Raw genomic sequence first — 26,712 nt, 5'->3', positions numbered from 1 at the left:
TCTCTCTCTCTCTCTCTCTCTCTCTCTCTCTCTCTCTCTCTCTCTCTCTCTCTCTCTCTCTCTCTCTACCCAACTGTAAACATCAAAAGACTCTCTGGCATGAGAAATTTACATTTTTTACCATATCCTAGCCAAATGCTTATTTGCCCATGTGCTTTTGCATTGTTTGGATGTTGTGTGTACAATTTTTTGCTATCCTACCTTCTTGTTTGTATGTATGTTTGTATATATATTTTTTTGTTTTGTCATCGTCGTCGTCATCCTGGCCGTTGTTTGATGCTATTGTTCACTAAATAGCGGTAGTTAGATGACGGCTTCTGATTCCATGACATCAATTGCATTGTTGCATGTTACTAGATTTTATTCGAATACAGATAGATATAGAGAGAGGCTAAACGGAACAGAAAGTCCCATCATTGGATCTCCGCCATCATAACCGGCACTCTATAGAGTTATGCTCGTTATGAGTGGGTGAGTGTGTATGTACGGAAAGGATTAGCTTTTGGATAGCACCGTACCGAAACATCTCATATGCCATGAGAGATGGGAGAGAGAGAATGAGCGAAAATGTGACCAATTGTACTTGACATTATAGTGACCTGCATATGGCATCGAGGCAATCCCTTAATTATTGCAAATAAAGATAGTGCAGCAAACAACTAACGGCCTTTAAATTTAATTGTACCTCAAAATATGATTAAAATACATTTGCGCTGTGTTCGAAAAATGAATGCGATTCATCGTTGCGTACATACACGAACACAATCCATACCCAATCCAACACACAACGCAACACAAAACATATATTTAAGTCCACCAGAAATAGCTTACCGCACAGCTAGATCAATATTGAATAGAGAAAGAGAGAAAGAAGGTCAGTTATTCCAGATATTTGACAACAGGCCACGAATTTCGAAAATTTTTACCTGGAACTTCTAAAATATCCCATTCAACTGACATATAGAATTCAGATAGATCAACGCCAAAATCAACGATATTCGAGCCCACTTCCTCATCCATGTGACGCAAATCAACCTTGATTAATAATTATAAAGTGATTTTTTCGATTAGGTCCACCTGTTTCGGTTTCAACCACCCGTGTATAATCTTGTATTGAATACATACAAAATATGTTTTGAAAATTTGTAGAGTGCCGTCCATAATTAACGGCAAAATTCAGTACTAATTGGTATGATGTTGCAACATTTCACAATATGTCGAAATCACTTACGGCTATTTACAGCTGATTTTGCCGTCATTTATGGACGGTGCTCTACAATTGCTCAAAATCTGATAATAAGCGGATGGTTTCAACTTTCGGGTTGTTTTAGTGGTATTTTTAATATTGATGTTGCACTTGTAAATTCTTGACAAAAACTAACATTTAATCAATTCTACAAATTTGCATATGTATGTTTGCTTAAGTTTAGAGTGTATATCTTTAATGCTACAATCAATAATTTCGATACGCTTATGAATTTATTTCAAAGAAAAAATCGAGATAACGAGAATAAGATAGAGATATATTTATATGTGTATGTATACGAACTAGTTCATGCATTTAAAAATGGATCAACACCCGAAATGGGTTGATATGATGCAAAGTGGCTATTCGTATATTTAATGTTAAAAATGACCAGTTTTGGTTGTGAGAAAAATCATGCTACCTCTACTTTTCATCTCATTTGTATTTCAATTCATGCCTTACATCTATTTATCTATTTGCATATTATGGTTTTTGAATGAAAAAAGAAGAAGAAGGGAAAAAACAGCGAAATGAAATTAAAATTAAAACTAAAGCCAACACTCTTTGGGGGGATAGAACACATGGGCATCTATACGAGCTAACAGCAGAATACTTTGTACTTAAAAGCGTAACAAACTTTTGCAAAAGTGTAATTGAAAAATGTGCTTGGGTGCATAATAAAATTGTAAAAAGAAGAAGAAGAAGAAGAAGAAGAAGAAGAAGAAGAAGAAACAATGATTTGTAGCCATTTAAGTTGAGTTTTGGCCATCGCACGAATTAACAGTGATGTAACTAAAGTTTGTACAATTGCTAAGTCACCATATAACACCATTTGATTGGATGGGATTATGATTTTATTGCGGTGTTCTTCGGTTCAATCCAGCCAATCACTCGAGCACACGCACTCAAAACTCTTGCATTCAACAACAACAACACACACACACAGACGTACGCACACAGCCGCTTGATCACTCTCACCACACACCATCATCCCTCATAAACTTCTCATCTGGTTTATCTGCTTATTTGATGTTATCATTGTCGTGATTAATTACTCCCAATGGCGTTCTAAATTCATTTCGATAGAGCAAGCTAATTTAAATTATGGTTACGGTTATCGTCTGTCAACCGATAGTTGTACTGCTGCTACCGCTGCTGTTTAGTTTTTGTGTAAGCTTGTGCTCGCAAATAAATGACTTTAGATTTGCAAATTTATTTGCGTCCATTTACAACACAAAGTGTTTTTTTTATCAATGTGATAGTTTCGTTTGGCTCAATGCTTCGACCCGCTGCCGTTGCTGCAGCACCAATGCCAAACAAAACAATTTTCGGATAACATGGCTCAACGTGGAAAAATAGAATTAACCTGCGTATGTGTATGCGTTGTACAATGTACACCACAATAGGTGGACAATGAAACAAAGCCAAATCACATGCGTTGCATGTATGCTGTGCATACGATTAGCATTGTTAATGTAATTGTATGCTATTAAAAAGGTCAAAATATGCTTGTTAGAATATGAATAAAAGAGAACAAGAAGAGAGAGAGAGAGAGAGAGAGAGAGAGAGAGAGAGAGACGGAGAAAAAAAGAATTATGGGCCATGATTCTTATGTCGCTGCGTTGCAGTGGTCGTCACTTTCTGGAAGGTGTCATATGGGAAATATTTAATGAACGAGAAAGCGTTTGTCTCTCCGTTGTCATGCACTTATGCTGCAGTTACGCCTATTAATATGGAGAGTGAAGCAGCACATTAGGATGTTATACAATGGCAAATAGGCAAAGTGTGATGCATACAACTGAACCACAACTAAATAGAAGACTCGACTTTGCCACACTCTCAGTGTTCCGTCTGCAACCACCTTTGTTTGCCCCCATTCTTGATCTTTCTCTCTCTCTCTCTCTCACTCTCTCTCTTTCTCTCTCATTCACGTTTGCCGCCTATTTTGGACGTGCCAAGTTGAAATCATCGCAATGTTATCATTTCAAGAAATTGTCAAATTGTTCGGATAAATCGAGCGCATTCAAGGATCTCCGAGTGGGCTTTGCCTACATTCGAGATGAGTTGCTTATGTCGTGGAGAGAAAGAGGTGAACAAGAGAGTGGGGATGAATACCAAGTTTTCCATGCATAAAACAAACATCGAAATCCATATATGTGCACATATTGCCCAAAACAGAGTATAGTTACATGACCGCGCGCGCTTCGTACTTCGCACACGCATACTTTTAGTCACCGAGCAAGCACACACACTTTACGTAACCCAATTTATTTGTCCGTATTGAAAGCTTTGAATTTAATTTGAAGCGAAATGGTTGACGAAATAATCGAGTAACAGCAAAGCAGGCGAAGCTGCAAACCATCAGCGTCAGTTAGAACAATAATATAGCGAAGATGTTGAACATGATGAAGAATCACTGCGTATGATGTTATACGGCCAATACGTGTTTTTTTTTGCTGCTGTTGTTTTTTTCACTCGATCTCTTTTCCTTGTGTGCGTGTTCATTCGGTTGTATTATCCCATCCCCATTAGGCACAAGTTCTATTTACCGTAAATAAACGCCAAAAGCAAAATGAAAGAAACGAGAAATGGAAAAAATGAACTATGCTAAACTTTGACTGCGGTCGAATGGGTAAAAGCAAAACACACAAAGCGCATTGTAGCCAAGGATTTCAAAAGCAAATCTCTCGCTACACACAGCAACAGCAACAATAACGACGACGACGACAGCAACAGCAAGAAAAAGAAAGTCCGCAGTGGCAATATGGTGAAGAGGTTGAGCGCTACCACACATCCCATACAAGAGAAGTTTAAATACGCATGTACATGAAAAAATTAAGATATTTTGTAATTATTTCGGAATATCCCTGTATCGCTATGTGTATGTATTAAGTTTTATCTTGAAACTACTAGTGAAACACACATATAGTTTGAGAAAATCCTATAACGAAACAAATCCAAAGGGAATGAAAGTGTCATGCATTGCACAAGCGAAGACAAGAAAAGAAATGGGGAAAAAGAAGAACGTCTTTCTCAATGAAACACAAAGCGAGTGTCTTAAACGAGCAGATATAAAAGAGTAGAGAAAAAATGTCTCTTAAGATTGTTGTGATGATATAAAAGGGTAGAGTACACAGTTGACTGAAGGTATTGTGGGAGCTCATGTGCTGCCGGTATGCATTAGGCAACACGTTTATGTGAATATACATAGTAGAAAAATATTGATAGCAAAAGCTCCCGTGATGTCGAGTTATGACGAGCAAGAGATTGAAAGAGAGCATTTAAAGAAAACAAAAAATAGAGTCAGCAGCACCACAACAAAGACTTTTACCCAAAAAGACTTATGGACTAATATCCGAATAATTTACTGAACAATAGCAAACTTTTTACAGACGATTATACATCCGGTGTGTGAGTGTTTGGCTCTTCAATCATTCGTCCAACGTGTATGTGTGTGTGTATCAGAGTGCAATCAAATCAAATCCCCATGTGCGCCTGAAACTTACTAGCATCGAAAGAACAATGGGCACACACAAACAAAAGAAACATGGTTAAATGGTTGATCGGACGGTCTCTTACTCTTAATCATTCAGTTTATTTGACACGAAACAAAATATATATATATTTCTCATTCCTATTCATGGTTGTTTTTCAGGCATGGGGTGTTTCTTATCAGAAAGCTGCATGAACGTTTGAAATCGGTACGGCATTTTCTTTTTTCCTAACACACAATCACTCTACCACATACTCACTCAATCTCTATCCCGCTTGCTAGTCCGTGCAGCATCTGAATTGACAATTGTTACAAAGTAAAATCCATTCGAAAGAAAAGCGGCACATAGCCATCCCATAAATAATAAGAATCGTAAAAACGAACCAAATGGATCAATATTTCGGGAATGGAAAGAAATCAAGATGAATTTGAAGGAAAATTAAAGATTCACTTTAAATCCATTTTGGATGCATTTCTCAAACTGTAACACGCAGATGGGAAAATGGCTTGAGCCACCATAAATTCGTTCGACGTTTGAACACGACATGCATGCGATTGGCGTCATTTGACTATTCAAACGTCGCAATCGAGCATAGTCGATAGCCATTCGAGATAGATAGATAGAGATAGAGAGAGAGAGAAAGAGAAAGAGAAAGAGAAAGAGAGAGAGAGATCGGTCGACATTGGCACCGAAAATTCGGTCACAAATAACACACACAAATCTATATATATATTCTATATCAATCTCTCTATATGAAGAGACGAAACTGCATGAAAATAACACTCAAGGTTAAAGGAAATTAAATGCCATATTTAAACGTAGCGGAACGTATCGACTGACTGACATACACACTTATAGAGCCTCTCAATCACATTTGCTCACACGTACGATGCGACTGGTCAATTCAATTTATTCAATATTGTGTGCTCCCAAATCCATGCACGAGCAATGCGAATCGGGGAAGTTAGGTGGGTCTGCCTCATTTCAGCACGACCACGTCAAGATTATACAAAGTTTGACTTGAAATACGGAAATAGATTAGAATTTTTCGTCATTGTTGTTGTTACTTCGTTTAGAACGCGTATTTTCGCTGTAGCCATTGGGTGTGTATTTGTCGTTCACTTTGGCGATGCTATTTCTCAACAACAAAACCATAGGTGTGAGTGTATGTGTGTGTGTGTGTGTGTGTGTGTGAGGCAGGAGCGTTGTTGAAACATTTTTCATCATGCATAAAACAAACCCGAATGAATGAATGAACCAAACGATTGAACTCGATAATAAAGATGGGGAGTTGATTGTGTTCTTAGTAACAATAAATCTAATGATGATAATACGGTGTGATTCCGAACATTGTCCGATCCTTTTGCAATTCAGATTGTGTCTAATTAGTAACAATGCTTTATTTCGTACACCAATTTATTTGCCCTAATTATCATTTGATTGCCCTGATAGAAGCTTGTTTACGCAATGCATTGTGTGTGTATGCGTGTACGGGAAAAAAATATTCGGTTATTATTGCTCCTGCTGCTACTGATGCTGTTATAATCGCATAAAGGCTTATCGTTCAAGCGATATGCGCTAAATCATAAGAACAACTCATATATTAATTGCAAACCAAAATCCAAAATAAAATATTAATTTTTAGCAACAAGATCTACTATGGTTGATTGAATTCGATTTCAAACGTTGAAATGACAGAGGAAATGCGTAGAATGTTACGAAATTTGTCGACAAAAAAAAAACAACGGTAACAACAACAGCAACAGACATTTGGTTCGATGCAAAACCCGCTAAAAATCACGTATCAAGCGGATGAAGGGTAAACAGGCATGCACATGTATTCTGAATTCATCAAATAAAATCAAATGCTCTCTACAAAGAATGAAAAAAGATATTGGGAAAAAAAGGAGCTAGATTTAATCCAATTCAACTGAACATTTTCAGTCGCTGGCGTTCAACAAATGAAAAAAAAATGAAACAAGAAAATTGAAATAGTATTTTATTGCTTGGAAAAGGTATAAAATATGCACACAATTCAATCGTATCCAAATTATTCCTGTTCAATTCGCGAGTTTTCCATCATATTTTGCCCTGCATACTCTTTTTTCTCTCGCTTTGCTTTGGTTTGTTCTATTCTCTATTGATTCCCATTTTGCTGTTTTCATCAGGCTTTTCCTTCCATGTCATTTTTATTAAATTTAAGCCGAATACACTTTTTTCTCTGCCGTTGCGTATTCTTCTACCCACAATTTTGAACGAACGCAGTTTATGTATTGGATATGTAGTGAAGCATCAGCTCAATCGAAACATTTGTTAAATCAGTTAAACCACGAGCCGAATGAAGAAAAAAAAGAATAACGAATGTTATCTAATGGAATTTGTGCAGCGGGAGGCCGGCAAACGGTTCATTCGGGTAAATCCGAAAATGGCATTGAACCCGCGAAATACACGTGAAAAAAATTATAAATAAATCGCATTGAAACTTTCCAGAGATTGTGATAACGAAAGATGAGGGCGGGCGAAAATACGGGCCAAATTCCAAGGAAATGCAAGCAAAATGGGCAAATCCTTTTGCATTGAATAAATGGAATTAACGAAAGCATAAAAACACAAAATACCGTAATTAATTGGTTATTTCGCGCTTCGTATGTTCGAAGCTCTGCCATTGCATTGTGCACTATTGTTTCACCGTGTATTTTTCCTTTTGCCAAGGTGATAGTCGTGTCGAGCGTTTTGCGCTGCGCGCCAATGTGAGTGAATCGATTAACTGAAAATACGATATATATATATTTGTCGGAATGGCGCACACCGTTACCATTCGTCGTACCGTTTTACTACAGCAGCTGAATAAGCGATTTTATCATTGAAAAACTCTCAAAATCGACCGGTTTGTGTGTGTGTGTGTGTGTGTGTGTGTGTGTGTGTGTGTGCATGTGATAAAATTGCGAAAGCACACGCGGAAAATTTTCGCCCGAAAATGAATTTAAAATTGGAAAGAAAAATTAAATTTTTTATGCATCTAAATTTTCCCAATTCGTTCGTTAATTTGAATAAAACGATTCCGTTAATAAACGTGTTAGCACATTGTGTCGGTCGGTCGGTTGGTTGGTTGTTGGTTGGTTGGCTGGCTGACGTAGGAGGAAGAGAGCGAGACAGAGAAAGTTGATCGGAGTTCGTGATGAAAGAGAACGCTTGGCAGCACGTGTAGAAAAAAAGCGAGTCGAGAGAGACAGAGAAAGAGTAAAAGAAAAAGAAGCGTTATAATTCCATCAACGCGCGAACAGCCAACAACATTTCGCCACGATCTACAAATGTGGGCCACAACGTTCGCATATATACATACACTTGGTTGTTCCTATTCCATCCCTTTGAATTGAATTGCATTACACACAATACGTATTATTATTATTATTATTTTCGAGAGAAGTGTTTACGGTGTAAGTGCGTGTATCCGAAAAATAAATAGAATTTTGGCTTTTCAATTGGAATTGTAGTCGGTGTTTGTGTGTGCTTTTGTGTGTTCGCTGCGCGTTTTTGGTACATTTACAGCCATGAGCTGTACACATAGCATCACGTTGCCAGCCATGACATTATCATATAAAGACTATTTGGTCTCTCTTTTGCTGTCATCGTTTCTCTTTCAATTTGCAGCTTTTGCATCCTTCTTTAGCGTGAGCGCGAACGCATCGCTCTCACATTCGCGTTCATTTCGCCCTTTCATCCTTTTATCTCTCGCTCTTCCATGCTGTTGCGTGCTTATTCACTTGCTCACTCGCTCACACGCTTCGCTCCGCCGTTTCATTTCCATTTTCGAAGATTAACTTGTTTCTCGTTCGGTTTGATTTAATTACCGTTCGCCTGTAAACAGTAATGTGAAAATAAGCACATGAACAAAGTGTAAACTGGCTTTGCTCTCTCTCCCTCGAACACACACACACACACACACACACACACACACACACGCAAAAAACCCTACCCCGAATAATAATACAATGGCTTTTGTTTCATTTGCATGTATTGTTTTGAGCGATGTTATTTGCTCGGTTATCGCCACACCATACACAGAGTCAGGTATATCAATGGAAGAGAGCGAGAAAGAGCACATTCACACGTCGGGCTGTATGTTTAATTTTATGCTCACGCTAACATTTTACACGCTGTGTACGTACATGGCGCATAATTTTCAATCTTCAACTTTAAAATCAAGTGCTTTATTTGGGATATACTTTATGAAAAACTTAATAAAATCTACTTGCCGGCTTGATCATTTAATGAATCCGAAAACGAATTTTCTCAATTGTCTCACCATGCCCGGAATCGTTGCTTTGTGTGCATTGCTTGTTAGTGTGTGAATTTAAAAATCCATTTGGCAAACGTGTTCATTAACAATAATGTCCACAGATACACACAGCGAGAGCCTCCGTCTATGCAAAATGGGAACACATCAAGTACGGATACGTACTTCTCTCCGTTGCACCATTCATGTCTAAACAATAACTTTATAAATTTCTTTGTCGACTAAAAAGGTTACGAAGCATAAAAACATTCACATGGCTCTATATGAAAGAAACGAACGAACGAAAAGAAGAAACCAAAACAATTGAGAGTATGTGCTAGGGGAATTTATGTATTCGTGAATTGACAGGAATTCGCACAATTCGCACGCGTTTTGACTTCCAATTCATTCAAATATTTCACGAATTTTGCGAATTCTTTGCGAATTGATCAAATCCAAACATTGACAGCTGGCGCCATCTTAGTTGTCATTCGCAGTGACAAAGCAGAGAATGTGGACAATTCGTAAAGGATTCGCAGGGAATGTGCGAATTTGTAACAAAATCGCAATGGAACGATCAAATTCGATAGATTCAACTGACATAAATACCCCTAGAGTATGTGTGTGTGAGAGAGAGTGAGTGAGTGAGTGTGTGGACATGTGTATTTACAAAATGACATGAGATTATTATGGCATATCCTCCCCACTGACACATTCTACGTAGTATATTCACAATTCTGTATGATTGTTTATTGTTAATTCATTTTTTTGTTGTTGTTGGTTAGAAATATTACATACATTCTAAGCTTGTGCATCAAGGAAACGATATAGTACATTACGAGAGATAAATACAATCAACTCAATCATGAAGAAGAACACAGAACATTTTCTCATACAAAAAATACAACTACATTTCTTTCATTTAACTGTAACACTTTTTATTTGATTGAGAGCAGTTTCTTTTCAATTTGTTTATGCGTTTTTTTTTCTTTTGAGATGTTTTTAATTTTAAACAAATGTAGTGGAGCCAAATTTACGGTAATTGAATGTGATCATGATCGAAGACCGTCACTTCAGCTGAATTGCTCAATTATACTTTCAAACATCCTAAATGTCAAAGCTTGAATTTAATGAATTTCCAATTTATTTGACTGGTTTTTCTTTTGTCCAACATTTTTTGTTTCAATTAATTTTTGGTTTTGCGTCAAAAGTTTTTTTGATTTCGTTTCACTTGTTTCATTTTGATTGTTTCACATGATTTTTTAATTTCAATTTTACAAAAATGCCTCTGGCGATAAACGAATTCGCAGGGGAGATGCTTTTTTTTCAGCAAATGAAAATAAAAACATAAAAATCGGTCGATTCGGTAGCCTAATCCTGATGATGGAGAAAACCGTTGAAACGATTACATGTACGTAATTCGACAAATGCGAAGCGTAGCTTTTTTTCCGTTGCTCCCCAGGTTGCGATGTGAGATGTGTGAAGCAGGGTGTGAGGCAGAGTGAGAAAGAGGGAGGGGGAGTAGACGAAACAAACAAACAAAAAATGCGAAAAACTGAACGAGTCTGGAGAATTAACAATAAAAATAGATGGAAGGATGTTGGTGGGTACAAATGTAAAGAGTAACGGTTGAGTTACCTTTTCGCAATCCGTTCTAATTGAATGAGAGCTAAAAGCCGTTTCGCCGTTTAATCCAATTATGCAATTTAATTACATTTTCTCGAAATTGAATTAAAATAGAATTACTCACTTAATACTCAAGATGAATACTCAGCACTCAATAAATGGTACACGCATCGTGCATGCACACCAGGTTTTGATGTGTATGTTAGGTGCCGTAATGGCTTTTTCTATTTTGACCAAAAATCGTGCACGCGGGGACTCGTGGTCTAGCCTGGGCGCCCAATGGGTAGATGGTAGTTCGACAGAGAGAATAAACAGAGTGTATATGTGTGTGGATGTGCATAGGGTGGCGACGAACGGAAAGAATACGAAAAACAGTAATAGAAGAAGAAACACAAGAAGGAGCGAAAAAACACACAATCGAAGCACCAACGAAAATCAACGAACAAGACTCAAGCTGAGTCAGACAATAACAGCGCTCAGCTGAAGCAAAACTGAAACAAAAAAATAAAACGGTGAAGCTTAAAAAACGGAACATGTAACACTGGAGTGTCATCGGGAATTTATCAAAACAAACGTTCAGATCGTGATAAAATAATATAAACGGTCGTAATTATATTATGGAGAAAATGTTCAGTCCGGAGATCCTCTCGTCTAAAAACGCTTTCGTATAATTGAACTTAATGTGTTTCGTTGCCATCATCTTTTTCGACCATGTGCACGGACCGAGTACACATCAATACTTTACGCTCTTTTGATTTGCTTCAATTTTGTGCCGGAACATTTATCCGTGTGTTCTTTTTTTTGCTTGTATTTTTCTACGTGTCGGTTTTTCAACTGGCTCGTGCATTTTTCTTTTCTTTGAGAAAAATGCAGCAAAGCCCTTATCTGTGCGATATTTTAAATTCATTACATACTCTGCTTGTGTTTTTACGGTAATTTTTTTTTCGTTTATTTGCTATGGAGAAACTCACACATCACTGTGTCCAAACACATGAAATGTTTTTTTTTTCTTTTCTTCTTTCATATATGCTTTGATAACAAAGCTCAACTACAATTGAAGGATTAGAGGACAAAAAAAAACGTCAAGTATTTTATACCTTTCCCTTATCAACTAATTACCTAAATAAATGCAAAACCCATCACTGTCAATATTGTGCTGGTTTCAAAAATACGATATGAATGATTCAAAGTTTTAAAATGAAATGTTCCAAAAATCAAACAGGAAAAATATGGGTCCAATTTCAACCGATATTGATCGCTCAAAACAACAACACAAAATCAACTTGTAGACAAAAACGGAAAAAGAAGGAACAAAAAATGTCAACGGAATAAAATATTCTTACAAACGATGTAACGATGTAAATATTTCTACTGGATGCGGTCAGCATTAATACTAGTACAGGAAGGATTACATGAATTAATTGATGACAACTGAGAAAACGAAATAAAAACACTGTCAGAACGGAACAATAATTGGGCTCTATCATTTTAATTGTTAAGTTATGCAATCGTCGGTGTGTTTGTGTGTGTGTGACACTGTGTGTGTTTTTTTTTTGGAAGAGAAACTTATTCCAGGAATGATTTAATGTATGATGCATTTTTATCTATGCCGGAAACTTTTCGCCGTTCCGTGCACGATTTCCACCTTGATTTACGTGGCTTTTGTCGTCGTATTAAACATTTTTTTTGCTCTGCTTTCACACTTGCTTTATGAAACCTCATTTTCACGTAAAACGTACGCTGATGCGAAGCCATTTTTATTTTCATGTAATATTTTTGAATGTTCTCTCTCTCTCTTGTTTGTCATGGATTTTCGAATAATCAAGTGAGTCATGAAACCAAAATTTTTATCACGATTTTGGTGGCCGCACACTAAAAGCTGCATTCATTCAACAGAATCTCGTTATTATTCTTCATTTCTTGTAGAAGATTCCTGTCTTTCATTTTTCATTTTGACCTTTTTGCTACATTTTTGTTTCATTTCCATTCTTGCAATGACAATGACGACGACGTGAAAGCTACTACTCGAATCTCATAAAACGCAAATGTCAAACAGTTCTCGTTTCCGTTTGGCGGATGTCACCCCAAAATGGAAATAAAGCAAAAGTGAATTTTTTGTCGGAAGTATCGCATTTGATTTGTTTTCTGTTTGTCTTATTTGAATGTCAATAAAAGTTATGGAGTTCCCCCATATTTCTCGTTCGGAAGCAGAACATGGTCTGAGTTGGTTGGTATCAAGCAAACGGCATGGAAACATGAGTACAGGAATACACATAGGAAATTTGAGTTTCCCATTTGAAAAAAAAGAAGAAGCAGAAAAAAACATTGTACAGCAGCCATGGTGTTTGCATGTTTTGCAACAGCACCCCTTTCCATCTATGCACAAAAGAGTTTAGAAATCATCTTTTAAATCCTCATTTTGGTTTAATCATGATCTAAAATGCCTCATATATGCGGCATACAACGTACACCACATGTACACAAGCCATACTTTTATAAAATGGTTACTAACGTACATGCTGCTCTTATGCTTAATATGCTGTTTTACAAGAATATTTCCATATTATGGCAATACAGACGACGTGCCTTCAAAGGGTGAGAGCGCACGAAAAAACCAGCCGGAGAATAAAATAAAGCGAGCAAGAGAGAGAGAGATAGAAAGAGCGGAACTCATAATGAAGTGGCTGCTCTCAGAATTATCGGCAAGTCATGTAACTGCATTACGCCACCACGTACGTCGTCAGCGTAACAGATAATTTTATTAGGGAGGATTGGTGGGGAGAGAGTGTGAATATGATGGCGGCATGTAATGTCTATGTGATGCACATTATGCGCGTAAATAAAAGTTGCTGTGATAAAACTTACTTATTTATGGGGCCTCTCTCTATATATTTTTTCTTCATATCTACGTGCTTCGGATTATCTCAAGTGGCTTTTAGTGGTGGCGGTGATGATGCTGCTGCTATCTTTTTTACCTTCTCGCCGCTTGTTTTTGTTGATTTGATGCCCATTTCAGCAGGTTATTTATTTGCATTGCTCAATTATTGATAATACAGCGAAGCCACTTTTCGACTAAATCCTCGGTAATAATTCAATTACAGTAATTTCACATTTCGTATGAATGCTAAACAGCGCAGAAAAAAAAACCTTTTACTCAGCGACGCACGTCACCATTTGATCGGCTGGTACACAGCACATTTCACCATTTGCTACTTCGGTCATACATTCGTTCATGCGAATCAAAGCAAACTGTGGCTCGTGTGTACGGTTTACCAGTTACAACGTGTGTGCGAAGCTGTCGAATTATTGCGAAGTGAATTGTCGTCTTAGTTCGCGCCTCATGTACACACTTTCTAACTGGTAAGCCGTACTCACACTATACTCGCATCAACGAATATATGACCGAAGTCGCAACTGGTGAAATGTGCTGTGTACCAGCCAAAATTCTGGTAACGCGTATCGCTGAGTAACCGTCATGCAGCAAAAGCAATTTGCCAACATCACCATCACCACCACCACCATCATCATCACGCAAAACACTCGAAGCGGATAATAATAATGATCGATTTTAAGCGCACTATTCCATTGCCGCTCAACGCTTCCACTGATGCGGGACGCGCTTGAGATCCACTCAAAACACATCAGATATTTGATTGAGTAGATTATGGCTTGATTTGCACACGAATAACTTCTTTTCACACAACACCATTCACTGATGGATTACACAATTCTTTGATCTACAAAAGAATATACTATGCTTATATATTCTTCCGTTTTTTTTTTTCACTCGCAAGCAGCAGCAGAACAAAGAAATGTTAAATACGTTTAAAAAAAAAGTTTTTGCATCTTAAATACCAATCAAATGGCTGAATCTTTGCATTTTTAGCATCATCGTTTAAATGATTTGGAGATAGGGGATCAAAAAGAAGCATTTTCAGACACAACGAAAATAAAACAGATCCATAAATAAACTGGAGCCTATTCAGATACACACGTAATATTATTGAGAAAAAAAAATAACTGGCATCAAGTATTTTTGTTTGATCGAAAATATGCTCGACGAACAAAAACTATGTGAAATCATCGCTCAAATAACTCGATAAAGTTACTTGAATCGTTCTTCTTCTCGTATCATTTTTTTTACTCGTTCCTTTCTATGTGTGCAGTAAACACAATTATTTTCGATTGGTCCCACGTGGAAAATCTAGCCGAAATGTGATGTGCAATTTTCCCACAGCGAGCAATTAGTCTGTGTGTAATGCAACAAGTAAACAATATATAAGCGCATAAGTAAGTGGCGTGCGGTGCAATGAAAATTTTTTGATTCCAAGAAATGCATTTTCCCAACATGTAATTCACTTATTCAAATCAAGTTGACTTACAAATCACATAAACCACACCGCACGAAGAATGAAAGAGGAAGAAAAAAGCACACACACACACACACACACACGACGGCACGAGAGATGCACGCCAATGTTATGCAAATTCGCAACGTTCATTCGTCGAGCATATTTTTCGAGCTGCACAAAAATAAACGGCTGTTAGCAAATCGAAAAATGGTTTAGCTTGAATAAAATGCGGTTTCGGATTGAATGCAATGGAAACGAAAACGAAACAAAACAAAACTAAAACGAGAAGAAAAATAAAGAGAAGTTTCGACACAAACACACGAACACAAAGAGAAAAAAAAAAAGCAACGTATGAATTTTTTACTTGTTTATCCATTTAAACTGATCCAGAAATAATATGAGATAAAGTCACCGGGCAAAAGACTTTATAATCAACTTGTATGAAGAATTTTATCAAAATTTAGCATTGGACGGAACAAACGTTTGTCAAATGTTCATTTCAAAGGCAGCTTTTTAGCAAATGTAGAATGAATTTCAAAAACCAAACGAAAAGAATAAAACAAGGGAGAAAAACGATGACAAACGAAAAATTACATCTGATATGCATCAATCTGATAAAATTGCCCATTACTTCGAGCGTTGGTTTTTACTTCATCACTGATTATTATTTATTTATTTTTTGATTAAATTTGTTAGGAGAAACAATCTAATCTAAGTCTCAACATTCGAATTTCAGCTTTCATATGAATAATATGAATTACGGTTATGCAGAATTACATTTAATTTTTTTAAAAAAGAGTTAAATTACTGGTATTGTTAATTATTTTGATTTTTTTTTGTTTTTTTTTGTGTGTGTATGGTTGTGGCCTTAATTATTGATTTCTGTTTCAATACAAGACAAATAAAATGAAAATGGGTTTCTTTTTGTTTGGCACCTTGAATCCGTACGATTGAACGGTTTTAAAGTGAAATCGCTTTACCTTAAACCCATCGTTACAATAAGTACCCTTTACAACCCGCCGTAATAATAAGTACCTTAAAACCGTCTGAAAATTTTGAAAAGAATGTTAAAACGCATGTGAGTGTGTGTGATATGTATACAATCTGCATAACAGACCATATGTCCAACTGCCTAGTTTCAAAACGCATGTCTGCACATCATATGGAAAATATTCAACATCAATTGAACACGACGATTTATATACGGCAGGTGGTTGCCAGTTCACAAGGCCGGTGCTATAAACGGTGCTCTTAGTCATTAGCGTAACTTCAATTAGTCATAGAATAATAATATTATTATTATTAATACGATTGCATTTGATTAGATTATATGGAATGTGATTATTATATTATTATTAATAATAATAATATTACCTTCATAGTGACCGTCGGCGCTGTGAAAAAAATGTTTAATCTTAATGATTTTCGTTTTGACAGTATTTTCTTAAATAGTTTTTTTTTTTTGGTTATGTTTTTGTGTGGAGGAATTTTTTATTTTTTTTTATTCAACAAAAAGCAAAAACGAAAACAAACTTGATCTGAAGGGTAAAATTGTTACTTTCTTATGCATTATTCGCATTTGTACGTGTGAAAAAAATGGAATATCCGTTCGACGGAACTGATTATGTTAATAGAAGATTTGAGCTTCAATTTGATGCTTGCATGTTGCTAATTAACATGAGTACGACGGAGTGAGACAATGAAGTATATCAAAAGAGACAAAATAAATTCAAATTCAATTTGAAACAGACAACCGGTGAAACGCTGTGTCGAAATTAAATCGAAGTGACGTTGAATAAATGGCGATCACGTGGAGAGGAAAAAGTTTTGCGCATAATTTTCAAAGAAATGACAAATAACACATAAAACCACGTCCCATGAATAATCTGTTTGAATGTAAATTGTGTGGCGTCATTCATTGAAATCTCGGTCACGAATTGCACGCTCATCAACAGTATATGAGATCATTTCCACCTTTTGGGAGATAGGATTGACCGCCGCCAAATCCGGCACTCAATCCGGAAGAAATGAATGTAATTTCTCTTCGTTTCTTTAACGCACGATTCTTAATTAAATGTATAGAAAAAAAACGACGGTTAATTTGAAACGTGCTTTTGAATCGAATTTAAATTCTGCCACAAAATGCCTGCGTTTGAACGTAATGTTTTCTCCATATCATTACAATGCACCCTGACAGAAGAATATCTTTGCGAATAGTTTGGTTGAACTCAAACCCCGGATGACGATGATTGCGAAACGTTTGCGTATGATGAATATTCGAAGGTGAAAGACACAGAGAAAAAAACATCCACTATTTAATTACACTTGAAACTTGTGTCAATGACAATGCGCGAAGTAAATTAACTAAAATTATAATTCGACATTCAATGCGTCCGAATACGCTGCTGACATACAATAAACCTTTCCCCATCTTCTGGCAAACAAATGGAGTTTGTGATGATGAAAACACTTGAAAATCAAAAACGTCATTCACGGCTTTAGTGCTGTGATTCGAAGTCAAAGCCTTTACATTAAAAGCTTTTCACACCATCACCATCACCGCACTAAGCACTTTATACCTTTAAACGAATCGTTGGTTCTACGCGTGAATGATTTGAAATTGAAATTGAAGCCAAGTTTCGAATATATTCAGAAATGAAGATCAACTAAGCCTAAAATCTCTTAAAGTTGTGTTCAAATCAACATTTATTCCCTTAAATCACTTTCTTTCTATATTATAAACAAGTCAACGCTCTCTCTCTCTCTCTCTCTCTCGAACCATCATGAATGCATCAATGTTTTGGGTTCGAGGATTCGACGTTTTATATAGATTTTCGTTTGTCATAGACTTGCGCTCCGTTTGGTATGATGATTCAAAAATGTGTGTTTTTCATTTTTTTTTCGCTACGAGAGATGGTTCTGCACCAAAATCCATCCTCAAATTAAAATTGAAATTAAAAACTCTATACATAATTGATTCATATTTTCTGCTGCTGCTGTTGTTGTTAGCAACAAGCGTCTAGTAATCTTTGCATGTTTGAGTTTTGAGCGAGTTCTGCCAGTCAAGTCCATTTAACCGTATTTGCTTAACATATTTATATTTTTGAATTGTGTGTGTGAGTTTTTTTTTCCATCAAATTCTCATATTCCGCAATTTTAAATTGTTCTGCTCGCGTAACAAATAAAAAATTATCCATGCACATAAATTTACATCACTGAACTGAAATAAAACGGTGTAATTAATATAAATGAAAATGAACGGAAAATAATGGAAATGAAACAACAACAACAGAAAAATGAAATTATCCACAAAAAAGTAAGAAGAAGAAGAAGAAGAAGAAGAAAAAAGAATCGGACCCAAAAAAACCGAAAAATAATTTTTATTTTCTGTAGGGTTAAGGGCAGGTAAAAATAGAGTTGTACGAACAATAAACAAATTATGTACAGCAATTATGTGTTTACGGATTCACTCGATTACGTGTGATGTGGTGTACGGTACATGAGACAAGAGACAAACAATTAAACAGGGCAACCGGGAGATAGGTGAAACATTGTCGGTGTATTGTGATTTTGCATGAAATGAATAACGAGCGAACGGACACAAAATATATTTATCTGATAAAAGAAACGAAAAAAAGAAACCGAAATGAGAACTGAAATATGAAGGAATTCAACAATTGAACCGGATTAAAAGTCAAGAACGAGATCCCTTCTGGTGTCATTGGAATGCAATAAATGGATACATACAGATGTGTGGTATGTGTGTATGTGAGTGTTTGTGATATTTATCATATAATATACGTATATATGTATAAGATGTGGTGTGCACTTATTTACAAAAGAAAAAAAACAATGAACGGTATATTTGATAATTCTATGGAGCGGTTACTAAAACAAAAACAATGTGTTGAAACGTTATATTTTCATTCGCCTATCAAACCAAAAACAGAAGAAACAAAATATCCTTGCTATTCGTTATAAACACACAAAAAAAATCTCGTTGAAATTCTTTTTCGGTGAATGTGAAATGTAGCAATGACGGTGGCGGAAGCGGCGGCGTTAGCGGCAACACATATTTTCGTAAGCATAGTTCGCCTGCATGCATATTCGCTCACTCTAAATTGTCTTATTCGCATCTCATCCGCCCAATAATTTGATTCATTTTGTGAGAAACTTGAAGAATATTCCGAATTCTCAAGTTTTTCCCACGGTTTTGTTTGTTCGTATGATAGAATGGGTTTGAAATGGGTTTTTCCATATTCTTTTCGACGCGTTCTATCACGTTGATGAAGTTCTGAAGCCTCGATTATTTTTTTTTTTCGTTTGATAATATGAAATTGCTTGCTTAATCGAGGGAACGCAATTGAAATGGTTAGAGTTTAACAAACGACCAACAAATCGAATCATATCAAGAATTTGTGAGGTTATCGAAACCGCATTGAAGATTCTTTGAGGCCATAATTTGCGAGTAAAAATTCGGGGAGTGGGGAAGGAGCTGGTGAAAAAACCAGATGTAGTACCGCAAACCAATGTACATAGAAGATACACACACAATTGTGGAATTCACATATCATGAACTTTGTTGGAAACATACTTCAAACGAGATATAGAATATTGTCTGGAAGAAACGAAGTGCACTGAAGCTTCTGAACATATAATAAAAATCGAATCGCAAATTTGCTTCGAACAATTTCTGATGAAATTTCCTTTGGATGTGCAATGAAACGCGAAAAGCGCAATATGCACACACATACATCGACTGGAAGAGACATGAATCGAGAAAAAAAAAACAACACTCATGCGGATATCGGACGAAATTGCCGAAGAAATTGAATGAAGCATACGCCAAAATACACGAACCGAAATAGAAGTTGCTGTAGTTGAAGAAGACGGCAACACAACACAAGGGAATGGGCACGAAAAACCGGGAGTGAAAGAAAGAGAGTGAGAGAGAAATCTCCGAGTATAGTAGTTTTTTTGGATACGTCAAATCGCGCGCGTCAGATAAAAGTGGAAAGCATATATACACATTCGTTGGGAAAAACAAACATAGCTCGTTCGCGCTGAGAAGTGCAAACAGTAATTTTTCGTCGCATAAAGGCGATCGAAGTCGATGCTTTTTGTGTGTGATTGCCTGTGTATATGTGTAAATCTGACGATTTTTTTCTTCTTCGACATTATTTTCTGCGATTTGGTCGTTGTGTGTGTGTGTGTGCGTTTGTGTGTGCGTTGTGTAAGTGGTTGAAATGTGTGTTTAATCCGAAAATATACCACATCTAATAGATTGTGTGGCCCATCGACGGACGCGAAATTGACAGAGTGGTTCGCTCCAATGTACAATTTGGCAATAATCAATTGCACGTATTGTCAATTTTACACATAAAAAAAGGGACCATGTATGAGAGCGCGCGATACATAAATGAAATTTGTACGCTTTAAATAGTTTGGTGGATAAGCATCTAATATTGCAAAGCGCTTACGGCCGTTTTCTCTCTTTCTCTGGTATCGAATGTGCTATGTGTATACAATAGATCGCATCGAAAGATCTTGAGATATTTTATTCTATTTCGCTGGTATAGTAGTTTCTTGCACAATATTTTTTTTCATTGGCTTGTTTGCTTGCTCTCTTTCTCTCTTGTGATATGCTCGTGTGCTTATTGTGTTCAAATAAAAAACAACATTAGATTATGTTTACATATATACTGAATTTCAGGCAAACGTACAGAGAGAAAAAAAGAAACCGAAATGTTGTTCACGTTCAATGATTTTACATCGTTTTATAGCGATGTTTTTATACCGCTTATTGGGAGTGCGATCGGCGATGCACGTTATGTGCGAGTTTTTTGTTGTTGTTATTGCTCTTTTGAATTCAAACTTGTGGTGTATAGTGTTTTTTTCTTTTCACTTCAAGTATCGACGAAAATCAGTGAGAGTATGTTTGTTGTATTATGTGTGTATGTATTTGTGTTTGTGCAGAAACCAAAGATATTGAAATGGAAATACATTTAAATTAAAGCATATGTGAATAGACGAAGAGGAAAGTAAAATCAAGAAGATGATAAGTAAATGAAAAAAAAATGCGAGAATTTTTTTTTTCAAGGCTGATGACATTGCGGTTTATTCATAATATACTATTTGAAAAGTAGGAAAAATTTTATTGAGAGATAAAAAGACCGGAAAAGATGGAAAAAAAATATTTATATAACCGAAGAAGAAGGAGAAGGGTAATCAATCAAATGCAATCAATATGTTATTAGGGACGAGAAGTAAATCTCGTTATGAATGATTTAATCGAAATGAGCGAGAAAATCAAATGATTGCGAATCGATTGTGACATAACGAAAAGCGAAGAAAGATCAAATTAAAGAGATTATGGCAATTTAATAGGAATTGAAGGCAAACAAAAGGAAAGAAGATAGAGAAAGAGAAAGACAGAGCGAACTCAATTATGAATAGAAAGTGCAAATATTTGTGTGTTGTATTTGGTTCGTGGCATGCGAATACGTACACATTCGTATGCTATCGCTTTGTTAATGTCTCTGTGTGTTTTTTTTTTGTAAAATGTGCGGTGTGCATTTTGTTTGTGTGTTTCTTCGTTGGTTCGTGTATTTTCTGGTCGCCCTCTCTCCAGCCCCCAACTCCCAAAATACCTCATACGGGCGGATGGGTGATTTAATGAATTCACAAATAGCACAAACACATTTGGTGCGTATGGAAAGCAAACAAAATGCACACAATCATTTGACGGTCGCGTTTTTTTTTACTTCGCGTATTTGTCGGAGGGTAAAAAAAAATGTCTGTTAAAGTCATCAGTACAGGAGCCGGTAGAAAATATATATGGCGGACAGAATTAAAAACCGGATCTAGTTAACAAACCAAATTGGATATATGTATGTGTGTGTGTGTGTGTGTGTGTGTGGTTTGCATTAGAATGAAAATGAAAGGAAGTTTCATAACAAAAGAAACGAAAATGGAACAAACTTCGAAAACGAACCCATTGATTCCAAAATGCGCAAAGACTTTGAAAATCAAACAGAGACAAAAAAGAAACCGAACGAAAAAAAGAACAAACTGAACTAGAGAGAAGAAAAATAAAATGAAACTAAATAAAAGCATAAGCTCAAATTCATAAATCAAATATTTCATATTATATATAGAGATAGATAGATAGATATATAGATATATATGTATATATGTAGATTGAGATGTGGGGGAAACGCGGGCGCATACACAGAGCACATCTCAAGGTTTTTTTTTCGATTTTGAATATCAAATGTATATGTGTGAGATAAAATTGAAATGTAATTATATACAGAAATTGTTTGAACGATGTGTCCTGCAACTATATAAAGAGCTTTAATTTCTATCTGATTCTGATTTAGCTCGAATTCTTCTTTGCACAAATTTGTTGTTTGTTTGTGTGTGAGTATGTTGTCGCCGTAAACGATGTATTTCTATGATTCGATTACAATTGGCATTTTTGTATATGTACAGTAGAAATGTTTTGCCTTATTGTTTTTGGTTTTGTTCTATCATGTTCACAAGGGGAGATCAAATCGAGAGAGAGAGAGAGAGAGAGAGAGAGAGATGATAAAGCAACAATAACAATAGCAACATCAAAAAAGCTTCTATTTTTTTGGAACAGGATCAACGTGCTATGCGTTAGAATTTTTACTCGGAAATTTGATATAAGCAAGTTTGCTGTGGAGTATAGTATACAGCGGGTATAATAGCAATCAATATGATATTCATGAGAGAAAGAAATGCATTTTTACAAAGCCTTTTTTTTAACCGATTTACTACATCCTCTTTCCCTCTTTCCCTCTCACCCTCTCTGCACGAAGAGACATTAAATCAAGTAGGGCAGAGGGAAGAGGAAGCAAATAGAATGAGTTTGATCCAGATTTTTCTTCGGCCAAACCGTGAAATAATATAAATGATGCTATGATCGCGGTCGCGTTAAGGAAATCCTCATTCTCAACATGAAACGATTTTCTAATCTCTTCGTCAGTGGATGAATTATTCATGTCGTTTGCATCCAAATGAACGTTGATCCTGTTCGCAAATAGAGCCCCTTGAGCTTTGTATATTGTCTTTCGATTTCGTTTGGTTTCTTGTTATTTGGTTCTTTTTTTTTATTTTTGTGTAAATTGTTGTTGTTTTGTGCAGATTGTGCTATTATTTCTCATTTCATTTTCTCTGTCTCGATTTGCAATTTGCATCCTCACCTTGTGCACTTACGAGCGAGCAAAATGAATATGGTATATTTCGAAATAATTGATATTAATGTAATTGTAATTGCAATTCAATCGGTAAATGTTATAATACTTATAATATGTTAGTATGTGTGTCTTTTTTTTTTGGTTTTGGTTTTGCAATATTAATAGATATCATTATCATTATGTAATATAGTACGGATGCATACGGTGTATTTGTTTTTAAAACGTGAAACGTGAAATGAGAGATTAAACGGTTTCAAAGTGTTCGCTTTACCTTAAACCCATCGTTATAATATAAGTACCTTAAAACCGTCGTAATAATAAAAACCTTAAAACCGTGGTAATAATAAGTACCTTAAAACCGTCTGAAAATTTTGAAAAGAATGTTAAAACGCATTGTATGTTTGTTTTGTGTGTTTTTGTGATATGTATACGTCTGCATACAACACATACCATATGTCCAACTGCCAAATTTCAAAACACACGTTTGTTCATCGAACGGAAAATATTCTACATCTATTTCACAAGACGATTTGTAAATGGCTGGTGGCTTCCATTCCACCAAACCCTGGCTGTAAATGGTTGCCTTCGTAGCTAACGTAACTTTGGATGTCATAGAACAATATTATTATTATTAATTTCATAGGTGGTAATTATTTGATTATTATTATTATTGGTAATATGATTACCTTCAAAGTGACCGTCGGCGCTGTTAAAAAAAAATTGGGTTTAATCTTAATGATGTTCGTTTTGTCAGTTTTAGCATAAATTTATGTGTTTGTGTGGAGGAAATTTGGATTTATTCTTCTCTCTTTTTGGATGAATAAAAATTAAAATACAAATCCAGAGGTTTGTCGCTGCATTACTGTATATGCGTACGATATGCTCAGACAATGTATTTGGCTAATGTCAGCTAGCTAACTAAAAACATTCTGGCTAGCTCAGCGGCTGAATTCTATGCGTTGCGTTTTTTCATCGCAATCTGTAGTACAGAAATCATATATATGGAGCTTTTTGTTTTTTCATGTACCGTTATTTGTCAACAAGTCTGCCTATGCCACTGAACATAGTATACAGCCCATAAGAAATGTAAAATTTTCGCCATTTATTTTTACATTGCCATTACATTAGTTATGGGGATTTTTGTTTTGTTTATTTTTTGTTGTTTGTAAACAAATCTGCCTATCTTTTTGCATTGTCACTGCGCATTGTGCATAGTATATGTCCATAGGAAATTCCAACGCATAAAATTCAGCCGCTGAGCCAGCCAGAATGTTTTCAGTTAGCTAACTGACATTAGTCAAATACATTCTCTGGATATGCTAAACTCAATAGCATACTGTATACCTAATAATACGTTGACGAACCTCTGTTGAAAACAAACTTGATGCGATTGAAGGATATATCTAGTAATGTTGCTTTTTTCCCTTTACTCGCTTGTACGTTTGAAGAAAATGAAATAGACGTTGGATATCGTACTTCCAGCCTAACATGGTTGATATATTATGTATCTAAACTGAGAAGATTACTCTGAATGAGTATGACACAATGCAGATTTCCTGTGGCAATATCAAACATCTGGAAGAAGCGAAATGCAAACAGCGCACGCTATACGCATATCGCCGAAAAGGAACTTGAACGTGTTTTACCATAGCTGAGTGAATTATGACAAAAGAAACACCAACATGTAATATCCAAATGATCAATGTAAACAAGTGTGATGGCAAACTAATTGGCAACATAAATTCATGGTGCAAACACTCTTCAGTTGGATTGTGTATTTTTGTTTTTGTTTCAATTCGGTGTTATTCTTTGTGTCATTTCGCCAATTGTCTTCCGTTCAACGAAGTAGTCGTGATGCAATTGCTGATGATGGACTGTATTCATTCCGGTTGGAATGGAATTTCGAATATTTTAGAATTTTTATAACGAAAAAAAAAAATGATTTGATTCGACTCAAACTGGAGGTTTGAATTTTTACAGTGAAATAATGATAGTTTTCATTGTTTCGCTCATTAAAATAGAGATAAATATTTCATGTTTACAGCGCCCGCATCGATGTATATCTGAATAAGGAAACTTTTAATGGTTCTGCTGAAATCAAAACTTCGAAATTTCCGTCAGCACTAAGGTGTTAATTTGGCGAATATTTTTTTTTATGTCATAACCTAAATTACAGATATTCAATATGATAGTTAAGCAATAATGCTATGGATTTTTTAATGTGCCCCTATTTTTATCTTTTTTTTCGTAAATGAAAGTATTTCCCATTTCCTTCAAAACCTCACAATTCCTTTTGTTCTCAGTAACAACATTTTCGCAAGTAAGCGCTTATTTTTGTGATAATTTAGATTCTATTTCGACGATATATTTTTGTTTTGGTCTTGTTGTTGTTTCATTTATCCCAATAGATCTCTATTCAAATTGGTTTTCATCTGATTTTCGGTTCTAATGCTAAAAATGTGTAATGGTGCACGAAGCACGGAGATATATAAGTAAAGCGGCCGGAAAACAATATAAGTAGATAAATAACATTCAGTACACAGATAGTTAAGAGTATTTGAGTTTTCCACAAAATCGATCTTCGATTTTGATTTTATTCTTCGTCGCTTTTTTTTCCTTCTTTGCATTAATCTGAGATTATCCCTCGCTTCCTCTCGGTTGACTCGGCACTCTCTCATTTTAATTGGTATGATATGGTGTGTATGTGTGTGAGTTAGACTGCTTCAAAAAAAAAAAAGTTGTCCCTCATCTGAAAAGTCCAGCCAGTTTCGAAAAATATACCTCAAAAAAATAGGTTTTGTCTAAAAAACGACATGGGTACCATAGAAATTGGTGAAGCAAGCCCCATATCAAAATTTTGATGACAGAGTTTTCGGAAGCCAATTCATATCGCAACATTTCGACTTAAATCATTTTTCCAGCCAATTATCGGCAAAAACTGATGATAGGGTTTTGTCTGACTCGTCAATATCTACAACTTTTGCCAAGACATTAGCCCTTGAAAAGGCATTCTGGGCCAGTTACAGTGTGAAATGACCAAGAAAATGACAATTTTTCGGCATTTTTTGCATTTTTCGCTCTACTGGTCACCCAGGCGGTAGACTTTTGTTCAGTTTTTGACTTGTGTCGTGTAGCTAGAACCTATACAAACATTTTGGCACTTGTCAGATTGCAATTTGAATGAAATTTGGCGACAATTGATTCACACATATAAGACAAATTTCAGGTCAAAATGAGCAAATCACAAACATGAGCTTCGGTTTGACAGGTAAAAGCAAATGATTTCTACCTGTTCTGCCTTTGAACATCTAGTATGATCCCTTGCAAACATTTTAAGTACTAACACGACCAAATCGAGTGATATTTTCACATATTTCTGGCCTCATATTCGATTTCAACTCCCAAAAAATCGACTTTTGACTAAAAAATTCTTAAGTATAGGCTTTTTAGGGATGGTGTCTTGGTGTAATGTTATTTTTTCCCGAAAATATGGGGA

At 35.8% G+C, this 26,712-nt stretch overlaps 1 protein-coding gene across 1 annotated transcript in view; it reads right to left on the bottom strand.

Annotated features, from left to right (window-relative positions):
- The window catches only part of LOC129579272 (acetylcholine receptor subunit alpha-like), an 84,901-nt gene that overhangs the window by 14,940 nt on the left and 43,249 nt on the right, over positions 1 to 26,712 (bottom strand). Inside the window, exons 6-10 of the mRNA XM_055469169.1 lie at positions 23,903 to 23,922; positions 23,667 to 23,816; positions 16,030 to 16,040; positions 927 to 1,035; positions 832 to 838 (exon numbers count right to left, since the gene is read on the bottom strand). Coding sequence (XP_055325144.1) covers positions 832 to 838; positions 927 to 1,035; positions 16,030 to 16,040; positions 23,667 to 23,816; positions 23,903 to 23,922 — 297 coding nt within the window. The remainder of the gene's footprint in view (positions 1 to 831; positions 839 to 926; positions 1,036 to 16,029; positions 16,041 to 23,666; positions 23,817 to 23,902; positions 23,923 to 26,712) is intronic.

Source organism: Sitodiplosis mosellana, unplaced genomic scaffold (assembly GCF_009176505.1).
Source record: "Sitodiplosis mosellana isolate CC-2019 unplaced genomic scaffold, AAFC_SMos_1.0 Smas_scaffold_6226, whole genome shotgun sequence".
In the NCBI taxonomy this organism is placed as follows: Eukaryota; Metazoa; Arthropoda; class Insecta; order Diptera; family Cecidomyiidae; genus Sitodiplosis; species Sitodiplosis mosellana.
This window is presented reverse-complemented; position numbering and strand designations above follow the sequence as displayed.